This window comes from Panthera leo, chromosome C2 (assembly GCF_018350215.1).
Source record: "Panthera leo isolate Ple1 chromosome C2, P.leo_Ple1_pat1.1, whole genome shotgun sequence".
In the NCBI taxonomy this organism is placed as follows: domain Eukaryota; kingdom Metazoa; phylum Chordata; class Mammalia; order Carnivora; family Felidae; genus Panthera; species Panthera leo.
In genome coordinates, this window is record NC_056687.1 from 48,207,661 (window position 1) to 48,227,444 (window position 19,784).

Below are 19,784 nucleotides of genomic sequence, written 5' to 3' on the forward strand. Positions count from 1 at the left end.
ATCCAGGCCCCTCTTTTCTTCCTTCCCTGTCTCCTGTAAGAAGGAGTTATTACCTTATGTTAATCACTGTAATGTTTGCTGTGTACCTTCCAGATTTTGAGAAATGTGTATACATAAAATTATATACCCACAGAAATTCAAAGTCTTTTGCTTCTTTTTCCTTATTTTATATAAATGGTATAGGGAAATAATTCAGTAGTCCCCAAGGCCACGCCCAGGTTCAATGATTTACTAGGAACACTCATATGATTCAGCATAGAATTGTATTCATGGCTATGATTTATTATAACAGAACACTATATAGCAAAATTGGCAAAGAATAAAGTCACATGGGCTGAATTCTGGAGGACACCAGGCACAAGCTTCCAAAAAGATCCCTTCTGTGCAGTCACATGGGGTGCACTTAGTGCCTCCACAATGAATTGGAACAACACGTGTGAAATGTTGTCTACCAGGGCTCATTAGAGAGTCAGTGCCCAGGGTTTTTATTCAGGGCTGGTCACAAGGTGCTCTCTGCCTGGCATATCCTGAAATTCCAGACTCCCAGAAAGCAAGCAGGTGTTCAGCATAAACCACATTGGTTGTACAGTTCAGGTTCAATGCACAATTCTTATCAATGAATAGCAGGAATGCTCCTGAAATCCAAGTTCCCAGACACTAGCCATAGGTCAAATCATGCAAGCAGTTCTTTCTAAGGATAGCCATTTTGGTTTGTATGTTAACTCTTTCCTGAAAAGTAACATAACTTCCTGAAACTTGCTTTTTCTCATTTAATAAAATGTTCTTGAGATCTAACTGTATGTGTGTATTTCTTTTAATTGCTGTATAGTCTTTTACTTGAAAATAACACATCAGTGGTATCTGTGTTCTCATGTGCAGGGGTTTCTCTGGTACCCAAGAAATAGAGGGACTAAAAGCAAGATTGTTGGCATAAATGTTAGATTAGAGATGTGAGAGCCTTTCAGTACCCAGACTGTGATTTGACCTGCATGATTTCTAGAATCTGACATCTGGGTTTCTTAAAAGAGATGAAAATAAGATACTCTTCATCAAATGAAAAGTTGTGAGATCTTCTTGTACATCTTATGACATCAGTCTTTCAACCAAAGCTGACGGACTGCATAGATGTACCTCAGCACTGTCTCCACGAGACATAAAGGAAGAAAAGTGAACAATTTCAAGTTACTCAGAGATAAACTCCTATACTTCTAGGGACCTAGGAACTCACCAGTGATGGTTGCTCCCTGTTTCTGGAGACTTGCCCACTAAAATGGTGAGGAACTTAGTGTTTCATTCAATAAGTATATACTGAATACCTCAGAGGTGCCAGCCTCTACGTATATAAAATCTAGGAAGAATGGCCTACAAGGAGCAATTTCTCTACATAGGGGCTGGATATAGAGCCCCATGGTAAGGACAAAACATTTTAGGGTCTCAGTGGATGTGCAGCTAGTAGGGCAGACTGAAGGATGTCGCTTAGCTAGTGCTATGAATGACTCCCTCAAAGTTACAGAGTAAAAATATTCTTTTCTCCTTCATTATCTCTGCATGGAGTGGCAGCTTCATTTGTTTACACAAATAGACCTTTATGTTTGGCCAATGGAAGGGAGGCTGACCTGACCACCTGAATCCTGTTTGGTCCTCATGCGTTTCCCTTTCTGTTTGGAATTCTCTGTATTTAGCAATTGCTGCCACAACAGGGCTGATTCTCAGGGAGGGACATAACTTCTCCTTGAAATTCTCACCCAAGGAGGAACTTAGATCCCTTCTTTTATTCCCCTGAGGGTAGAAGAGATGATTGAAATTTTCAAAATGATTTATACTGACTACTAAAGGAGAACATGATGAAACAGGTTTTATTCAACTTGCTACAAGTCTCATAGTCTTTGTCCCATTTCCCATACTGTCTGAGAATATACCTTTTTAATTCTTAGGATCTTCCTCTTCTATTTGAAGTATTCTAGCCACAGAGCCTTTCAGGGAGAAAGAGGAGGTGAGAGGTAAGTGAGTTGACTGCCTCTCTCAAAACCACATCTCAAATCTAACCCTTCTTCAGATGTCGGTGAAAAAGGAAAGTAACCTTTGAACTAGTGCCTCAATTCTCCCTTTGCTACAGGTAAGTCAAAAGTATTTCCCTACACTGCTTCACCTTTATTCACATGTTTCCAACTTTAACATTTCTAATTCAAGACTATTCTTCATGTTCTTTTAAAATCAGATTCACCTGCATATAGGTGACCAGGTGAGCATGAAGTTCAATCTTCTCTGAGTCAGCACATTTCTAAACTCCACACAAAAAAATTCTGTAATTACTTACAGAATTCCTAGGACAATCTTCTTAATAGTTTGATTGATGTTTATCCCAATAAATGTGATCATAAGCGTTTAAAAAGTGATAATTATATATGCTAACAGCCTTTTTGGGTTCATTAATGAAAGGCAGCAGTATCTAAAATCAGCATCTACACATACAGTGGCAGAAACCATGTTCTTGGTAAAGGTGGTAGCTAGTTCAATTCAGGTTATCACTCCCTGGCCAGTTATCATCCATATGTTTTGGGAGCCTAAGTACACAGACTTGTATCATCAGCAACTGTGGACACATTACAGAAACAGTAATAACTTTTCATTGACTCAACAGTTACTCATTGAGTGCCTATTATTCACTCACACAACCAGTGCCAGATGCTGGGAAGGATAGAAAGAATATAATCACAGCCTTGAATTCAAGTTGGGTGGGGGTGAACCAGATACTCAAAGACAGAATTGTAAGTAAGGATACAGAACAATTACATGTCAAATGTTTGCACAAAAAGTCAGGGTTATAATGTAATCTTTATAGTCTTCAATAAGACTGCAAAATGATACCACTTACACTCCCTACTCCCCCTCCCCCGCCCCAAAGTCTTAGTGGTGATGCCGAGAGTTGGCATTTTCTTATACAACTAAATATTTGCATAATCTACTATTCAGTAACCCATGTATTAGCATGTAACAAGAGATACTCTTGAACAAGAGACATACAAAAGTATGTTTATAAAGGCACACAGCAGAAACTGGAAACAATCTACACTTTGATAGGACAAATTTGAAAAATTTGTGGTATACTCCCCCAAAGGAATATTATTCGGCAATGAAAATAAATGAATTTCAGCTACATGAAGCAATATGGATATATCTTGGTAGCATAATATTGAGTGCAAAAATTGTTCCAGAAAACTAAGAGATGATACTCTATATAATGCCAATGAAGAAGTAAAATTGAGCAATATATCACATAGGCATATATATCTATACCCACACATATATGTATGTATGCATATAGATATATATGTGATTAAATTACATAGAACATTTAAAAACAAAAACAAAAACCACACAAGGGAATGTTAAATGCAAAATTCAGGAAAGAGGCATGGGACCCCCTCTGGTAGAAGCACATAGGGAGGCATTATTGGTAATCTTCTAATCCTTGGGTAAAGTAATGAGTTCCAGCTGTTCATTATGCTCTTAATTTTTAAAATGTAATTGTTATATAGGATCAGGAAGAAAGTTCACTGAAGTTTTTGTGGACTATTTATTATTAAGCTGAAACAAGAAAATGAACAGGATATGGTTTGGGTTATTAAGCAATTTGACACACACAGATGATAATTTTGTATGCTTCTCTATATCGGCTCTATAAAATACAAATAAACCCAAATCTCCTTGATTTCATGCTTAATCACATTGTAAGCCTGCATCTGAGATAAGCAGGAGGCAAAATCTTTCATAAAGTTCTTCATTAGAGATTTAAAAATGTATATTTCTGGAGAATCTTGGGCAAATGTTTTAATGTTGCATAGACATCCTTCTTGCCTCATGTCACTTGAATCTCTGATCTGGCTTCCAAATGATGCTTTACTCTCTTATTTCTCACTTCTTGCCTTGGGCAGGTCCTACTTCCGCTTTGACCTGAGGAATCATTACTACCTCGTCTCTTAACTTCCATAGTGGTAGCTGGGAACAGGTTTTAACATTAAACAAGACTTCCACTAATTGTTTGGGGATGAAACATGAAGTAATTACAACATAGAGAAGCTCAAGCTGCTTTCAGAGTGCAAATGTTCCAGCCCCTCCAACAGACCACCCTATGGGTGTCTCTCTTCTAGCTTCCAGCTGGTCCCAGGGTAACAAGGACCAATGTACTTTTCAATGGCAGGACTCCAGTAAGTGTCCCTTTCATGGGAGTCTAAAGAGAGGAAATTGTTTCCCTTTATTCCAGGCCGAGGCTCAGTTCCTTATATCCTGCCACAGGATCTACCTCCTTTTAGGAAAATTGTGGTATAATTCACTTCCTTCAGGGAATATTTTACCTCTGCCCATATTTGTGTAGTTTTATCCAATCTCAAACCATCTCAAAGACATTAGAATACTATTGGACAGCTGTGCATTTCCCCAAATATGGAGTACTATTGTCCTAAATAACAAGTAACGAAGAACAGTCTTTGGAGAAAGTCAGGAACTTTTTTCATTCCTTCTACATTCCTCTCCTCCTCTATCTCTGCAAGCAATTGCTCAAAGAGCAATACACACAGTGTTGGAAAATACAGTTCAGAGGCAAAAAGCATTCTGACGTCATATATTTCATTTTCAAATGGAATTTTTCAGACTTCTAACTGCAAAAAGATCACACTATAGTACTAAAAGAACTTATTTCTCACCCTGAATTCACTTTACCCCAGGTCCATGGAGAACATCTGACGAACAACTGGGGACCACGTGAGTTCGATTTGCTTTCTGCTTGGTTTCTGTCATAGGCAGCAAAAACTACTTGCAACTTTTAAAATAGCACCTCCTACCCTTAGATTTCACTACCTCCCCCCTAAAAATGTAGACTTCAGTCTGAGCCAGGGCACTTCTTACAAAAATACGCGTATTTTTTTTTTAATTTTTTTTAATGTTTATTTATTTTTGAGACAGAGAGAGTCAGAGCATGAATGGGGGAGGGGCAGAGAGAGAGGGAGACACAGAATCGGAAGCAGGCTCCAGGCTCTGAGCCATCAGCCCAGAGCCTGACGCGGGGCTCGAACTCACGAACCGTGAGATCGTGACCTGAGCTGAAGTCGGACGCTCAACCGACCGAGCCACCCAGGCGCCCCAAAAATACGCGTATTTAAAACAAATGCTTTAGATAAAGAGAGAAGGAAAAGAGTAAATAGTGCACGCTGCCTTATCTTCCCAAAAGGCATCCGGAATCCTTAGTAACCTTAATTTTCCAGACTTTACCTTTTACACACTCACAGGTTTGTCCTGTCTCGTAAACGCTACTAGAAACCCCTTGCTCACCAACTGATTCATCCCCATTCCCAACAGTGCGTAGGTGCCCAATAAGAATGAATGAGTTTGTGGAAGGCGGGAAAAGGATTCGTTTTTTCGAGACATGACTAGAAGTACAATGGTCACTAAAAACAAAACAAAACAAAAGCCACCCAAACTTGAACAAATGCCCACTTTCAACAGTCTATCAGAGTCCAAAACAGCAAACCACGCCTCACAAACAGGCGACGGACGGGTTTCAAGCTTCCAGGAAAACCGGAAGTGCCTGGTCACGCCTCGCGCATGCGTGCACCCGTCGGCATACGCTGCCACACTCGGTCATCCAGTGAGAAAGCAGAGACTTCGGCCCACGCAGGTTCGGGCACTACCCGCCCCGCGCCTCGGCCTCTGCGCATGCGTTCTGGGTTGCCTGCTTGCTGTGAGGCGGAGCGAAGGGACAGATTTTTTTTTTTTTTTTTTTTTTCCCTTGTTCCCGCCCCTCTTCTTCCCCCACCTGCCACGTACTGGGCCTGAGATCTCGCTAGGCTTGGTGGGTCTGTGCGATTGGCCGCGGCCGGCGCGAGCCTGCGAGCGAGGTGCGGCGGCGCCGGCGGAGGGCACCGGAGTGGGCCGTGACCGCAGCCTCCTCACGACGCCCCAGAACGCGCCGGCGGCCTCGCACGGGTCCGGTCATCGGAGACCCGCGGAGAGGCAGCCGCGGCGGCCTCGGCAAGCCGGTATGGCCGCTGGGGACGGGGGCGCGGCCGCTCAATCGACAAGGCGGGCGGGGAGACGAGGAAGCGCTGGGAGGGCCTCGCTCGAACCAGCGGGTACCCGGCGGGTGGGGCCGGAGGGGGGCTGTGGGAAGGGGCTGGGGCCCAGGAGGGCCCTCGCGCTGGGGAGGGGAGGGCCCGGAGGGGGGGGATGGGAGTCCCGCAGGCCACCGTGGCAGGGGGGCAGGCCTCGGGGGTCTCTGGGGGTTGTTTGGGCCGGCAAGTGCTCTTGCTTCGATTCCTCCTGGCTCCAACGGGTCGGACTGCCCGAGGGAGAGGAGAGGAGGGGGCTTGTGAGGCCTGGGGTGGTCGAGCAGCTAACCCCCAGAGGGGCTTGGATGGGTGAAGAATAGAGCCTATGGGAGTAAGTTTATTGGGGTCACTTAAGAGGAACCTTGTTCCTTAGCTGTGTCAGGGTTTAATCGAGCGCCGTCTGGAGGCCCAACCCGGTTTTATAGTGATGATGATAGCGAACTTTTAAGTTTACTTTACTGTGCCCTGTAGTAAGTATTTTAGATGCATAATATCATTTAATCATCACAAGGATCCTTTAAATTTAGAGATCCTTTAAATTTAGATATTATTATTCCTATTTTGTGAGGTTTGGAGAGGTACTTGCCTAAGGTCACGGGGCTGGTAGTGGGAATCTTTACCATCTTACTGGTCAGGCAGGATTTGTGGCTCCTTGGATTCTTTGTAGTAATCAAGGGTTGCTTTTGCTTAGAATTTCTTAAGGAAAATTGCTACCCTGTGGAGGTGCCTAAGCAGGCCCCTCTGAACTTGAGCGGGCTCAACTCAGAGGATTAGAGGAGCTGGAGGTTTGGCCACTGAACCTGGATTCTGGTTCGAGGCAGGCTTTTTATGTGTCTTTGGGCATGTCACTTTATTCTTCAGTGCTGAAAACAGTGTTCCTGTTGGAGGACTTGGTAAATTAGTGTCTGTGTCCTTTCTGGACCTCAGAGGGAGTGGGGTATGGACAAGATGGGAGAAGAAAATACTGTAAGGATCTCACTAGCAGTCCTGGCAGTTGGTAGTTCATTCATTACTAGGCTCTGCCTAGTGACTGGAGTTAGAGACAAAGAGGACCTGAATTCTGTTCCATAAGAAAATGTTGGGGATGGGATTTCCCCTGAAAGGGAGAATTTTGTAGTGTCCTTAGTTTTGTGATAGTTGTGTACGTGGCTTGAGGAGATGGCTGCACAAACTGGGGACGGCCTTAGGAAAGAAGCTTTGGTTCCTGGCCACAGGGAGTTTACAGTGCATGGGAAACACCAAGGAATAAGTGAATTTGCAGGCAAACATGGCAGATAAAAGGAAAAGAGACTAAAGTTTTCAGATCCATTGGAAATGAATACTGCATAATCCTCCCCCCCCCCATAAAAAAAACATACTATTAGTTAATTCGATGTTGGAAATTTCTCTTAATTAGGAGTATGTCTGTTGCGGGAAATCACTTCAAAGGAGGTACAGTGTGAAGGTCCGACTTAGGAACCGACCCTAACAGTTCAGCTTTCTTCTCCCGATCCCTTATCAGAAATTTATTATTTCCTATTCATCTTTTGTTCAGAGAACAAAAACAAGTCTTTAAATACCTACTATATGTCCGGCACTATTCTAGGTGCTGGTAAGAGTAGATAATAACGTGTTGCTGAAGCTAAACCCTGGTCCTTAACTATGTTCTTGCTGGTTTACGCATCCTCTGGGTAGGAGGAAGTAACATACCTTGATTTACTGAAGTTCTTTATTACTTTCAGACTGTAAGGTGAGCAAGGTGGAATCTTTACCATTTTGTTGAAGTAATTATACTTCAGAGCTTGGCACATAGTAGGTATTAAGTAAATGTTTCCTGACTATAGAAAGTGCTTTGGCTAACAGGTAAGAGGTTGTATGGAGGTTTCAGTTAATCATAGTGTTCATGAGAAGTTCATTGTGAGAATTGTCAGGTAAAGAAAACTATTCTGATTTTAAATTAAGACAAGCTTAGCATCCAGATTTAGGAACACAATCCCCTCTGTTCTGAACTGACTTAAAGTGTTAGATTCAGTATTTAATGCCCCATTTAAAAATATTAATATAGCTGTAAAATACAGTACAAGTACAAAAAAGAAAAAAAGAGTGTAAAGAAACAAGGGGAAGGGCAAATTGTGGAGGGTATTTAATGTTAGGTTAAAGGGAGTTTGAATTTACATCCTGCTGAAAAAGGGATAATCTGAGGATACAGGCCTTCAAGGGCTGACTTTGGGTCCTCATTAAGTGGCATAATTAAAAAATCTGTTGCATTAACTGCGAAGTTTATTTCCAAGCCATCTGTGATTTGTGGGTCACTGCATCATGGAAAAAGAGTATTTCTAAATTTAAAAAGAAAGAAATTATTAAAATGTTCAGAATATGGCAAGGAGTTCTAGAGACACTCATTTAAGGAATAGTTGGAAGGACATAGGACATTTATATGAAAGAATATTAGGGCATTTATATGTAATATTCATGAAATGACTTAGGATTCCTGAAAACTTTCTCCAGGTATTTGAAGGGGTGATGTGTTGGAGGGTAGGTGGGGTGCTTTCATACCAAGAAAAATAATTGTAGAGAGGTATGAAAACTGTAGAATGATTGTAGAGAAGCATGAAAAGTTGGTATGATGTTAACAAATTAAGAGGAAAAACCAGCTGCCAGTAGTAAAACATGAGGTTGAAACTACAGTGTGGCCAGTAGGAGATTGTAGGGCACTTTAAATAAGATCATTTGGGGGGGGTGGGCAGGAGGAGGTGGGGAGTTGAAGCTAGGGAAATGCTCAGTAGTTGTGGATGTATTTAAGAACATTTTGGTCTTGAAAACAAGAGATAGACCTTGAGAAGAAGAGCTATTAACACATTATTTAATTGTAACTGTATTTTCTAGAACTCTATAGTAACCATGTAAATTACTAGAGACCTCATAGTATATTTTGAGTTTAGAATTAGTGTCGTTACAGGATAATCACTCTGAAATAATACCTAAAATTAAGATGAAAGTAAAACCCAGGAAGGGAAAATTTTGTAGCAAATTAGTATTTAGTGGCTAGTTCTCTAACATTATCTTATTTCTTTCTTAAAATATGCAATTTAAATGGGGCGCCGGGGTGGCTCAATTGGTTAAGCAGCCGACTTCGGCTCAGGTCATGATCTCGCGGTTTGTGGGTTCAAGCCCAAGTTGGGCTCTCGCAGTTTGTGGGCCGGAGCCTGGAGCCTGCTTCGGATTCTGTGTCTCCCTCTCTTTGCCCCTCCCCTGCTCGCACACGTGCGCACTCTGTCTCAAAAATAAATAAAAACATTAAAAAACTTTTTAAAAAATTTAAAAAATGCAATTTAAACATACACAGCCACTCAGGTTTGGGGAGGGGTGAGGTATAGATTATTAAGAGACAATAGTGGACATTCTTACTAGAAAGCTCCAGAGGATGTCATTCATTTGTCTTTTCTCAAGTTCCCAAAATAGATAGGAAAATTAGAGAAAATACTAGTGAGGTCTTATTTTAGAGAGAAACATTTCAGACTCTAGTGTTCACACATGATTTTCTCTTTAGAGTTAGCATTTAGTTACAGGCTAATATAGAGTGAAAGCCAGTATTCTTCATTTAACAAAATTGAATGACTACCATGTGCTAGACCAGTATTGTTCTGGGCTCAGGAATACAATGAACAAAACCATTTACTTCTTTACTTTCTAGTGGAAAAGACAATACAAAATTAATTCTTAATGTCTGGGAGTGATAAGTGCTTTGAAGAAAATTGAAGCAGGGTAAGAAAGTGAAAGAAGATCCATTTTAGCTTAGATGGTCAGGGCAAACCTCTGAGAAATGAAGATTTGATCTGAGATCTGAATCATGTGAGTTTTGAAAAGGGCTCATGACAAAGGGAACAGCAAGTGCAAAGCCTTGAATTGAGAAGGAGAACTTAAAGTGTGGGTGCAGCAGTGTAACCAGGGAGAGAAGTAGGAAATGAGGTTAAATACTTGGCTAGGGGCCAGAGGCCAGATCATGACCTTGTAGTTCTGGCTTTTATTGAAACTGAGATGCGAATCCATTGGAAGATTTTAAGCAGAGTGACATTAGATTTTATTCAACAGGATAATTCTAAATTTGAGAATAGATTAAAAGTGGACAAAGGTAAAAAGGCAGACTGGTTAGGAGTCTTATGCAGTAATGCAGGCAAGAGGAGTCTTGTGCAGTAATGCAGGCAAGAGCTTTAGATCAAGCTGGTAGAGGTAAAGTTACTGAAGTGATTGGAATATAGAGATATTTTAAAGGTAGTAGCAACTAGATTATTGGCTATTTGGACTTATTTTTTCTTTTTCTTTTAAATCTTGAACACCTAGAAGAAAGAAATTGTCACTAACTGAGTTGGAGAAGACTACAGGAAAAGCAGATTTTGGGGAGAGGATCAGGAGTTTGTTTTCGGACATGTTAAATTAGAAATCTAAATGGTAATGGCAGATAGGTGGTTAGGTATATGGGCAAAATAATAATTGCCGAAAATAATGAAACTTGTTTTCTTATGCACATACTGAAGTTATCTCCATTTTAACATGATGAATGGGGTAACATTGGAACAGTAGATCTCTTTTGAAGACCAGAATTTCTTAGATTCCAATAGTAGTTTTGCTTTTCAACTTTTTTTTCTTTAAAGTTTATTTATATTGAGAGAGACACAGAGAGAGAGAGAGCATGAGCAGGGGAGGGGCAGAGAGAGAGGGAGAGAGAATCCCAAGCAGGCTCCGCACTGTCATCGCAGAGCCCTACACTGGCCGGGATCTCACGAACTGTGAGATCATGACCTGAGCCGAAATCAAGAGTCGGATGCTTAACTGACTGAGCCACCCAGGCGCCCTGCTTTTCAACTTTTAAGAAATGTTTTTAGAGCTGTTTAATCACCAAAACCATTTTATCAGTCTTTCCCTAGAGTTGTATATACGCAACATCCTGGAGTCCACCATGAATGGACAGTTGGACCTAAGTGGGAAGCTGATCATCAAAGCTCAACTTGGGGAGGATATTCGACGAATTCCCATTCATAATGAAGATATTACTTATGATGAATTAGTGCTAATGATGCAGCGAGTTTTCAGAGGAAAACTTCTGAGTAATGACGAAGTTACAATAAAGTATAAAGATGAAGGTAAGATTGTTTCTAAAGTTAGCCATTAAAAGTCTAAGTATTGTATGTGTTCTTTTGCCTATTTTTTATTGAATAGCTCATTATAAATTTCCCTTCTGTCATAATTGAGTACCCACTTTATTTAATGGGATATGTATGTAGCTGATTATAATTCTTTTGTAAGTTAAAAATAGCTAAGTGATTTATTATTAAAAATGGGGTTTTTAGTAATAGATCACTTTCACAGAATATATATTTTTAAAGTTTATTTATTTAGAGAGAGAGTGTGTGCGTGTGCACCTCTGCGAGTGGGGGAAGGACAAAGAGAGAAAGAGAGAGGTGAGAGAGAGAATATCCCAAGCAGGCTCCATGCTATCGGCACAGAGCCCAACACAGGGCTCAGTCTCACAAATCATGAGATCGTGACCTGAGCTGAAATCAAGAGAGGACAGCTTAACCCACCTAGCCACCCAGGTGCCCCACTTTCACAAATATTTTTACAAGCATTTTTTTTCTTTTCTGCTCATGCAATTTTGGCTTCCTTTTTGCTTTTAAAACCAACTTTCACTCATATTTCCCAAAGTGAAAGAGGTATCAGTAGGTATTGGATGAAAAATGTTTTCATGGTCAACTAAGTGTGAGAAAGCTGGTTGAAACAGAAATGTGTTTCTTTACTGCAGGAATAATAATCGTAATATTGCTGATACACATTGTCTGTTTATAGTATTCAGTGTCCCTAGACTCATTTGACCACAAAACTGTTTTTATGGCAATGGGTTTTATATGACAGATGTTGCATCAGACACACAGTGGAATTAAAATCATAGACTGTCTTTATTTCATCTTCTTTAAACCTTCTTCTTTGTAAACATCTCTACTGAAATTGTACTTTAGGTGGTTACCAGTTTCTTTCTGCTGAATTTATTTCCAGTCTGTTTCACCTTGATCTTTATACTTGGCATTGCTACCCCCATACCATCCTTTTAAAAATAACTCTTATCCCTTAACATCTCTGACACTACTGTCCCAGTTTTCTTATCACTAACAGCCGTTTCCCTGTCTCTTGGTGTGCTGGCTTAAAGTAATGCCTGCTGTTAATAATAGAAATCTTAAAATTTCAGTGGTTTAACACTCAAGAGATCATTCAAAGGCCCAGGTTGACAGAAGCTGTGTTATGTTCAACACATGGCTTGCAAGCTCACCTTGAGCATTAACATCCAGCAGGCAGATAGATGAAGACAGAGTATAGAGGATTACATGAGGGATTGTACTCCCTGGGCCTTGAGGTAGTGTTTATCATTTCTGTTCACATCAAGCTGGCCAGACCCCATCACATGGCTCTGCTGAACTGTCAGTAGCTTGGAGTATGTCCCTGGTTGGCCCACTTTCCAACAACGTATACTATGGAAAGGAAATATAAAAATAGAAATCACTGATGATCAATGAGCTAGCTGGCCATTTAGCTACAGGTGTAATTTTTTTTTTTTTTTTTTTTACAAAGTATGATCTAATGGTACCCAAAACTAATTTTGAGAGTCACCTGGATGGTAAAAGAGAGCAATTGCTTCTCATTCTCTTTCCTAATACAATCTCATCTACTTCTAATATGTTGACTTTCACCTTTTTGACTTCCAAGTGTGTGCCTTAATTTGGTCAATTTGTTCTTTTTCTTCACTTTAGAACTCAAATTTTTAACAGCTTTCATTTCATCTGAGATGCTATGCTCTTGCCTCAAACTTGTATATTTTAAACTGACCTCACTATTTACCTGGCTTTCTCTTAAATCCCTTATTTTTGTTTAGGGCAAGGATTGGTAAACTTTTCTCTAAAAGATCAGGTAATATTTTAGCACTGTGGGTCATATTAAGTCTCTATTTCATCTACCTTTTTTTTAAAAACCTTTATAAAAAAAATGTAAAAGCCACTCTTGGTTCATAGTCCTATAAACAGGGATTTTTGACCATTGGTCTCACTTTATGGACCCCTAACTTAAGGGTATCTTCAGTGTTGAAATTTTGTCCTCTACATCTAGTTACCACATTGGATTTGTTTTTCACAGTTTCTAAGTGTTTTGAATTGTACAGATTTGTGCTACTTGTGGTAATTGTATAGACTGTTAGGTATTAATTAGGGTGGAGGACTGGCTTAGGTAAAGTTCTTGCCATCATATATTTCTGTTGTGAAATTCAGAAAATAAAAAAGGCAGTTACAGAAGGTTTTCTGTTTATATATATATACTTTATTAAAAATATATTTATGAGTAAAATCTCTGAAGTCTGAACATTAGATATGTTATAAGAAGTGGGTCTGGTTATAAGATCTTAGATCTTATAAAGATCTAAGAATAGTGACAAAATCTTCAGGTATGGCTTTTGTTGCCAGCTTTGTTCAAACTAAATCTGTCTAGTCAGTGTTTTTGGTGTAGCAGAGCATCCTTGGAGCAGCCTCCCCAGGACAGAACTACCATCCTTACTCCCCTTCCCCAACCCAGCTGTGTCTGTGAAGATAGCCAGTAGAGGCTCCTGACCCAACTCCTTGCCTCTGGGTGCTTTTCTGTTCTTTTTCTCTCCAGAGAACATTTTCCCTGAGCCCTTTGAAAGCTTTTGAAACAAGCAGCTGATATGCCGATTATAATATTCTTTAACTTTGAGATCTCGGAGATTATAGAATCTTGTGTATATGAATATTTTTTCTAAGGAGAGTTGATAGTTTTCATCTTAGTATCAAAATGGTCAGTGACCCTTTTAGTTACTGCTATAATAGCTTCCTCTACATTTGTGTCAGTGGTGTTTTACTGTACTTAGAATTACATTTTGAACACTGAGAATCTTTATTTCTTTAACATTTGATAAATATATTTAAATTTTTTGGAATGGAAAGATTTCAGTCTAAACCAATAATTTGTTATATTGCTACCATGAATGCCCTGGTGACTTGTAAAGGATCGTCATATGTTAATCTTAGCTATGTTTTGGCTCTTCTTAATGAGGATATGATAAATAGCCTCGCTATAAAAGTAATAAGCAAAATTGATATTCTTTTGAACAGATGCATCTTTCCTAGATCCTTTAATGTTTAAGGTTTTTATGGGACATTCTAATTATGCTCTGTTATCTACATTTTCAATTTTAACTTAATGTATATCCTAGTTTATTACTGATACAAATCTGAAACTCACTTCTGTTTTTTTTTTTAATTCCAGATGGAGATCTTATAACAATTTTTGATAGTTCTGACCTTTCTTTTGCAATTCAGTGTAGTAGAATACTGAAACTGACGTTATTTGGTAAGTGGTAAATCTTCTAATAAATTTACTATTTTATCCATTGTGTTTTTGTTGAAGACTTTTTTAGCTTTTCTCCTTTTAAAGACTCAGAATTAAGCGATAACTTTTTCAGCTGTATCTGAAGTTTTGAATTATTAGGCCTGCCTATATTCTTTTTTTCTTTCCCGAAGATTAATAGAAAGTAGTCACATTTAAAATCTCCATCTGCTCAGTATCCTACATAGTAATGGGTGCCACTTATAGAAGTATTTCCAGGATTGAAAGTAATTGCAGTATTGAAACTACCTTTATTAAGTTTTAAATTTATTAAATTTATTCATTATATTAAGTTCTTAGTACTCTGAGAATATAGAATTATTTTCCATAAATGTAACATGTTTTTACTTATTCTCAGAGCTTAACATATAGGCCTAAGACTGTAGACATTATTTTTTAAGGAGTAAAGATTAAATTAGAAGTAGTTTTGATTAAAAAAAAAATAAGCAAATACAAGACTAATTTTAATCTTTTAGATTTTGTATTCTTGTAGACAGTAACAGATTTGTGAGGTAGAACTCTTAAAAGATAAGATAGAAATGATTACAGAGTTTAAGTGGTAGCATGCTTATGTGAAAAATAAAATCTGGGCCTTTTTTCTAGATGTTTTGTTTAGCATTTTTTAATAAGTTACGTGACACTGAACCTTTTGGTTCATGAAACCTGATGTGGGCCAGTTGGTTTAATTTGTATCTATTTCATCTCCATGTAGGAAGGGTGAATGTTAATTAGATTTTAAAATGCTAATAACAAAAGCTGTTTAAGAAATTTTTAAATAAAAGGTATCACTGCACAGTATTGAATCTAAAATACTTAACCACTAGCAGCCAGCTATCAAGAAGGTTCAATAAACTGAAAATCTTCCTTCCAGAGACACTGAGGACGTTTTAGATTAACTATGATAAATGTGTTTTTTGAAATATATACTTGAAGTTGCCCAGGAGAGTAAGAGAAATGTCCAGAGACCAAAAGACAGATGAAATTAAAAACTGGGACCAGTAGTACCAAAGGGTGAGACTTGGTGTGCTTTTGGTGTTAATGGTCAAGGTTTTATTCTGCATAGTCTAAAGACTAGTCATTTGGTGTCTACATAGTAGAGGCCTTGGGTCCTAGACCCTCAGTGGGGTGTTCTAAAAAAGAATTTTTTTTTTTAAGTTTTACTTATTTTGAGAGAGCATGCATGCACACGTGGTGGGGGGAGGGGGAGGGAGAGAGAGGGAGAGAGAGAATCCCAAGCAGGCTCTGCACTATCAGCACAGAGCCTGACATGGGGTTTGAACTCATGAACCCTGTGATCATGACGTGAGCTGGAATCAAGAGTTGAATGCTTAACTGACTGAGCCATCCAGGCACCCCTAAAAAAGAATATTGTAAAAGAAAAATACCTCTCTGTTGGTACAGGAAAAATCAAGGAATTGATACAGGAAACTCTCATAACCTGAAGCTGTTGGGTTTGTAAAGGCTCCCTTGAGGATTTCTAACCATGGTTGCTAGGTGGGTTGGATTTAAATTTAAACTGTCTTCAAAGATGGGGAACTCACAAGCACAGATACTACTATAAAAAATGGTAAGAAGTAAAGGCAGAAATCTCTTAGAGTAAGTTCTCAATCCAGGTCATGGGCTGCTTCTAGACAAAATCCTGTTGATGAACTTAGAGTTTTGAACTGTAAGACATGTGAAACAATCCATGTAGGCCAGAAACAATGGCCACAACTAATAGTGCAGTTAGACTTCCAAGAACTTGCAGTTAATAGAAGTGGTCATCTATAAAATAATATTAAAAATTATTAGATGTAAAAGAAATAAGAATGTAAGAACAAGGCACTATGAAAAAAGGATAAACAGATTTTAAAAACAAATCAAGATAACTTTTGGAAATGAAAAGTATAATCATTCAAATTAAATACAAAGAGGAGAGGTAAAATAGATTAGTCACAGTGGAAGAGAGAATTATTGAACTAGAAGGTAGTCTAAAGAAATTACGGAATAAAGCACCAAAACAGAGATGAAGAATATAAGATAGAATTTAAGAATAAGAAAGTCCAGCCTATTTCCATTAAGACTTTAAAGAAGGAGATATAATGGGGGAGTGGAAATATTTGAGGAGGTAGTGGCTAAAGAAATTTTCAGAATTATATAAAAGATATAAATTCGGATTCAGGAGGAAAAGTAGTCCTGAGCAGTGTAAGTAAAAACAAAACTCTCCTGGACATATTGTCACAAAACTGGAAAATATGTAAGGCAAAAAGATAATCTTAAAGTAGCCTGAAAGAATAAGACTGATCATATAGCAAGCAATTAGACTTTTGGTAGACTTCTTCATAGTAATAATGGAAGCCAGAGACAGTAGAATAGCATCTTCCAACTGTTCAGAAAAAAAATCTGGAAAAGTAGCTTTCTATAGTGTGCTACACTTAAGGAATAAAGGGAGAAAAAAACATCAAAAATAAAAAGACTGAGGATTTACCACTCATGGACCCTGTTAAAAGAATAAAAGAGTTCTTTAGCAAAAAGGAAATTGAGTCCAGAAGAATGGTGAAACCTGCAAGAAATTGTGAGCAAATAAACTTGTCAACATGTAAATTTAAATGAGCACTGATAATAAAAAACAACAACAACAATAGTTTTAGAAATATAAAAAGATGGGACAAAAGTCCTGATCATTAATTATATGTAAGACAGGAAAGGATGATAGGAATTACATTTTTTTAAAGTTTATTTCTTTATTTTGAGAGAGAAAGTGTGAGTCAGGGACAGGCAGAGAGAGAGAGGGTGAGAAAATCTGAAGCAGGCTCCATGTGGTCAGTGCAGAGCTGGACACAAGCCTTGAACCCAAGAACCGTGGGATCATAACCTGAGCCAAGGTCGGATGCTTAACCAGCTGAGCCACCCAGGTGTCCAGGAATTAAAATATTAATTTTTTTTAACATTTATTCATTTTTTTGAGAGAGACAGAGTGCGAGCAGGGAAGAGACAGAGAGAGGGGGAGACACAGAATCTGAAGCAGGCTCCAGGCTCTGAGCTGTCAGCATAGAGCCCAACCCAGGGCTCAACCTCACGAACTGAGATCATGACCTGAGCTAAAGTTGGACGCTTAACCAACTAAAGGTAAAGAAGGAAACAGAGTACCTACTTGGTTCACTAGACGATGAGGAAAAGAAGCAGAGAGAAAGCTTGATAAATATATAGTATAAAATACTAACTACAGTGCACACAAATGGACTAAATGTACATGTTAAAAGACTCTTATTGGAGTTAAACCAGATCTAATTACATGCTTATTATAAGAGACATACTGAAATATTATGATGCAAAGTTTGAAAGTAAAGGGCTAATATTATACTAGACAAACTCAAACCTAGTTAGGAATACTAACAGAATGGACTAAAAAATTCCCTAGTATTAGTCACTTCATAGTGATAAAAAGCATAATTCACTGGGAGTATATAATAATTCTGAACACTTATACGTCATAGCCATAGATTTTCCCTAAGGAAAAATAAATTCACAATCATGGGAGAGCTTGTATTACTCTTCTCTGGGAAACTGGTAAATCATGCAGGCTCAGAATTAGTAGGGATATAGAAAATTTGAACAGATCAAATACAGGCTTGGTCTTATGCATCTAGCAATTAAGAAGGGGTATGATTGTTTTGAGCATATACGGATATTTATATAAAAATTAACCACATAGTGGTTTTTCCAACAAATTTCAGTAAGTTCTAGAGAAGAGATACCCTGGAGGTCACATTCTCTGGCTTCATTTAGAAACCACTGGACAAAAAAGATAACATACACTATGGGCGTCAGTCTGTGTTATCTTTTGGTTTTTGAGGATAAAAATATGCTTTAACATAAAAAAGAAAAAATTATAATGGGAATTAGAAATAATTAGCTATGACTTCTATATAACAAAGTTTTTAGAGTATGCTAAAGTAAAACTTGAGGGGATATTTGGTAGCCTTCTATACAAGAAGGACAAAGTAAGCCCAAATAACTTACAAGGAAAAATTAATAAAGAGCAGAAGTGGACTAGAAGTCAGGGAATTGATAGGATCAACAATTCTGACGAGATAACAAATTTGCAAACTTCTGTAAGATTAATTAAGAAAAAAGGCACAAACAATGGTAGGAATGAAAAGGGGCATACTACAAATACATTGCAGTGAGGAAGAGTGAATACTGTGGAAGAACAATGGAGTGTCTCAGTAAAAGTATTGGAAAGGATTTTTCATAGGGCTTAGGTGTATGGTAGAGGATTTTGGATAAGGTTCAAGGAAGTGGGACTTGCTATAGATTGGATGCCGTTAGGAGGTGGAGATGGTCCTGTGATTGGGTATGTAACTAAATTTTATGCAGAAGGTGGGAGGAATTGTGGCTAAAGCTTCAATTAGTGGAACAGCAGCCATCACTCATTTTAGCTAGGGATGTTGGTCATTTTTGTGGTTTGGTTATTGTTCTTGTTTTGTCTGAGTTCTCACATGATTATGCAGTGGTGCTGTTTTCATCTTCCATCTATCACAGTCACAGAGTGATCTTTTCTAATGGTTGATGTTCTTTGAGATTGTTCATGTTCAGCAAGAGAACACCACAGCTTACTTGTGAGTGCCAGGCCAGCTTCTGGCAGCACTAAGGTCTGTCTTACAGGACTAGGCCAGTTCCTGGTTGTCAGGAGCTGCTTTTCTCCTTTTTAGGTATCAAAGAAAACCTAGTAATACCCTAAAAAGTCAGTAATTAATTCATGTAGGTAGGAGATTATATTGAACTTCCTTGTAGATATATGGACAGTATGTAAAATATTGGTGAGTTGTCTTCAAAAAACTTTTATTGCTGGTGTGATATTTGCATTTCAGTTAACAAAGAATCCCTGCACCTTTATTTAAATGGATTTCCTTTTTTAATTTGTTACCTTAGTAATTTGTATATATGTGTACTGGCAGTGCATAAAGCATTTTAATTTAATTTTTGAACTCCTGTCTTGAAGTGTGCATTCAGAACCTTGTTGTTACTTTTCTTTTTTTTTTTTGTTTTTGTTTTTAAAGTAACCTTTAGTGGTGGCAATCTTTGTTGCTGGATGAAGGATTTCTCATATTTTTTCTTTACTTTTAAGTCAGTTGGAAGTCATTTGGACAGAATGGTTACATGAGGTAACATTGCCTTCATTTAAAAAAAGACCCAATGATTATTAAATAATCTTTGTCTTTTTGCGGCTTTTATACTGCTTTTGGAAGTAACCACTTTGAAGGACAGTGGTGATTT

The 19,784-nt window shown here is 38.5% G+C and overlaps 1 protein-coding gene across 3 annotated transcripts in view; it reads left to right on the forward strand.

The window, feature by feature from the left end:
• The first annotated feature begins 5,819 nt into the window (after nucleotides 1–5,819).
• The window catches only part of TFG (trafficking from ER to golgi regulator), a 32,837-nt gene continuing 18,872 nt past the window's right edge, over nucleotides 5,820–19,784 (forward strand). For 2 of the 3 annotated variants that reach the window (XM_042955506.1, XM_042955508.1), the window contains exons 1-3: nucleotides 5,821–6,035; nucleotides 10,998–11,224; nucleotides 14,406–14,489. In XM_042955506.1, coding sequence (XP_042811440.1) covers nucleotides 11,041–11,224; nucleotides 14,406–14,489 — 268 coding nt within the window. In that variant the 5' untranslated portion in view covers nucleotides 5,821–6,035; nucleotides 10,998–11,040. Of the gene's footprint in view, nucleotides 6,036–10,997; nucleotides 11,225–14,405; nucleotides 14,490–19,784 lie in introns of all 3 variants that reach the window. The other variant, XM_042955507.1, reaches the window with a different exon arrangement.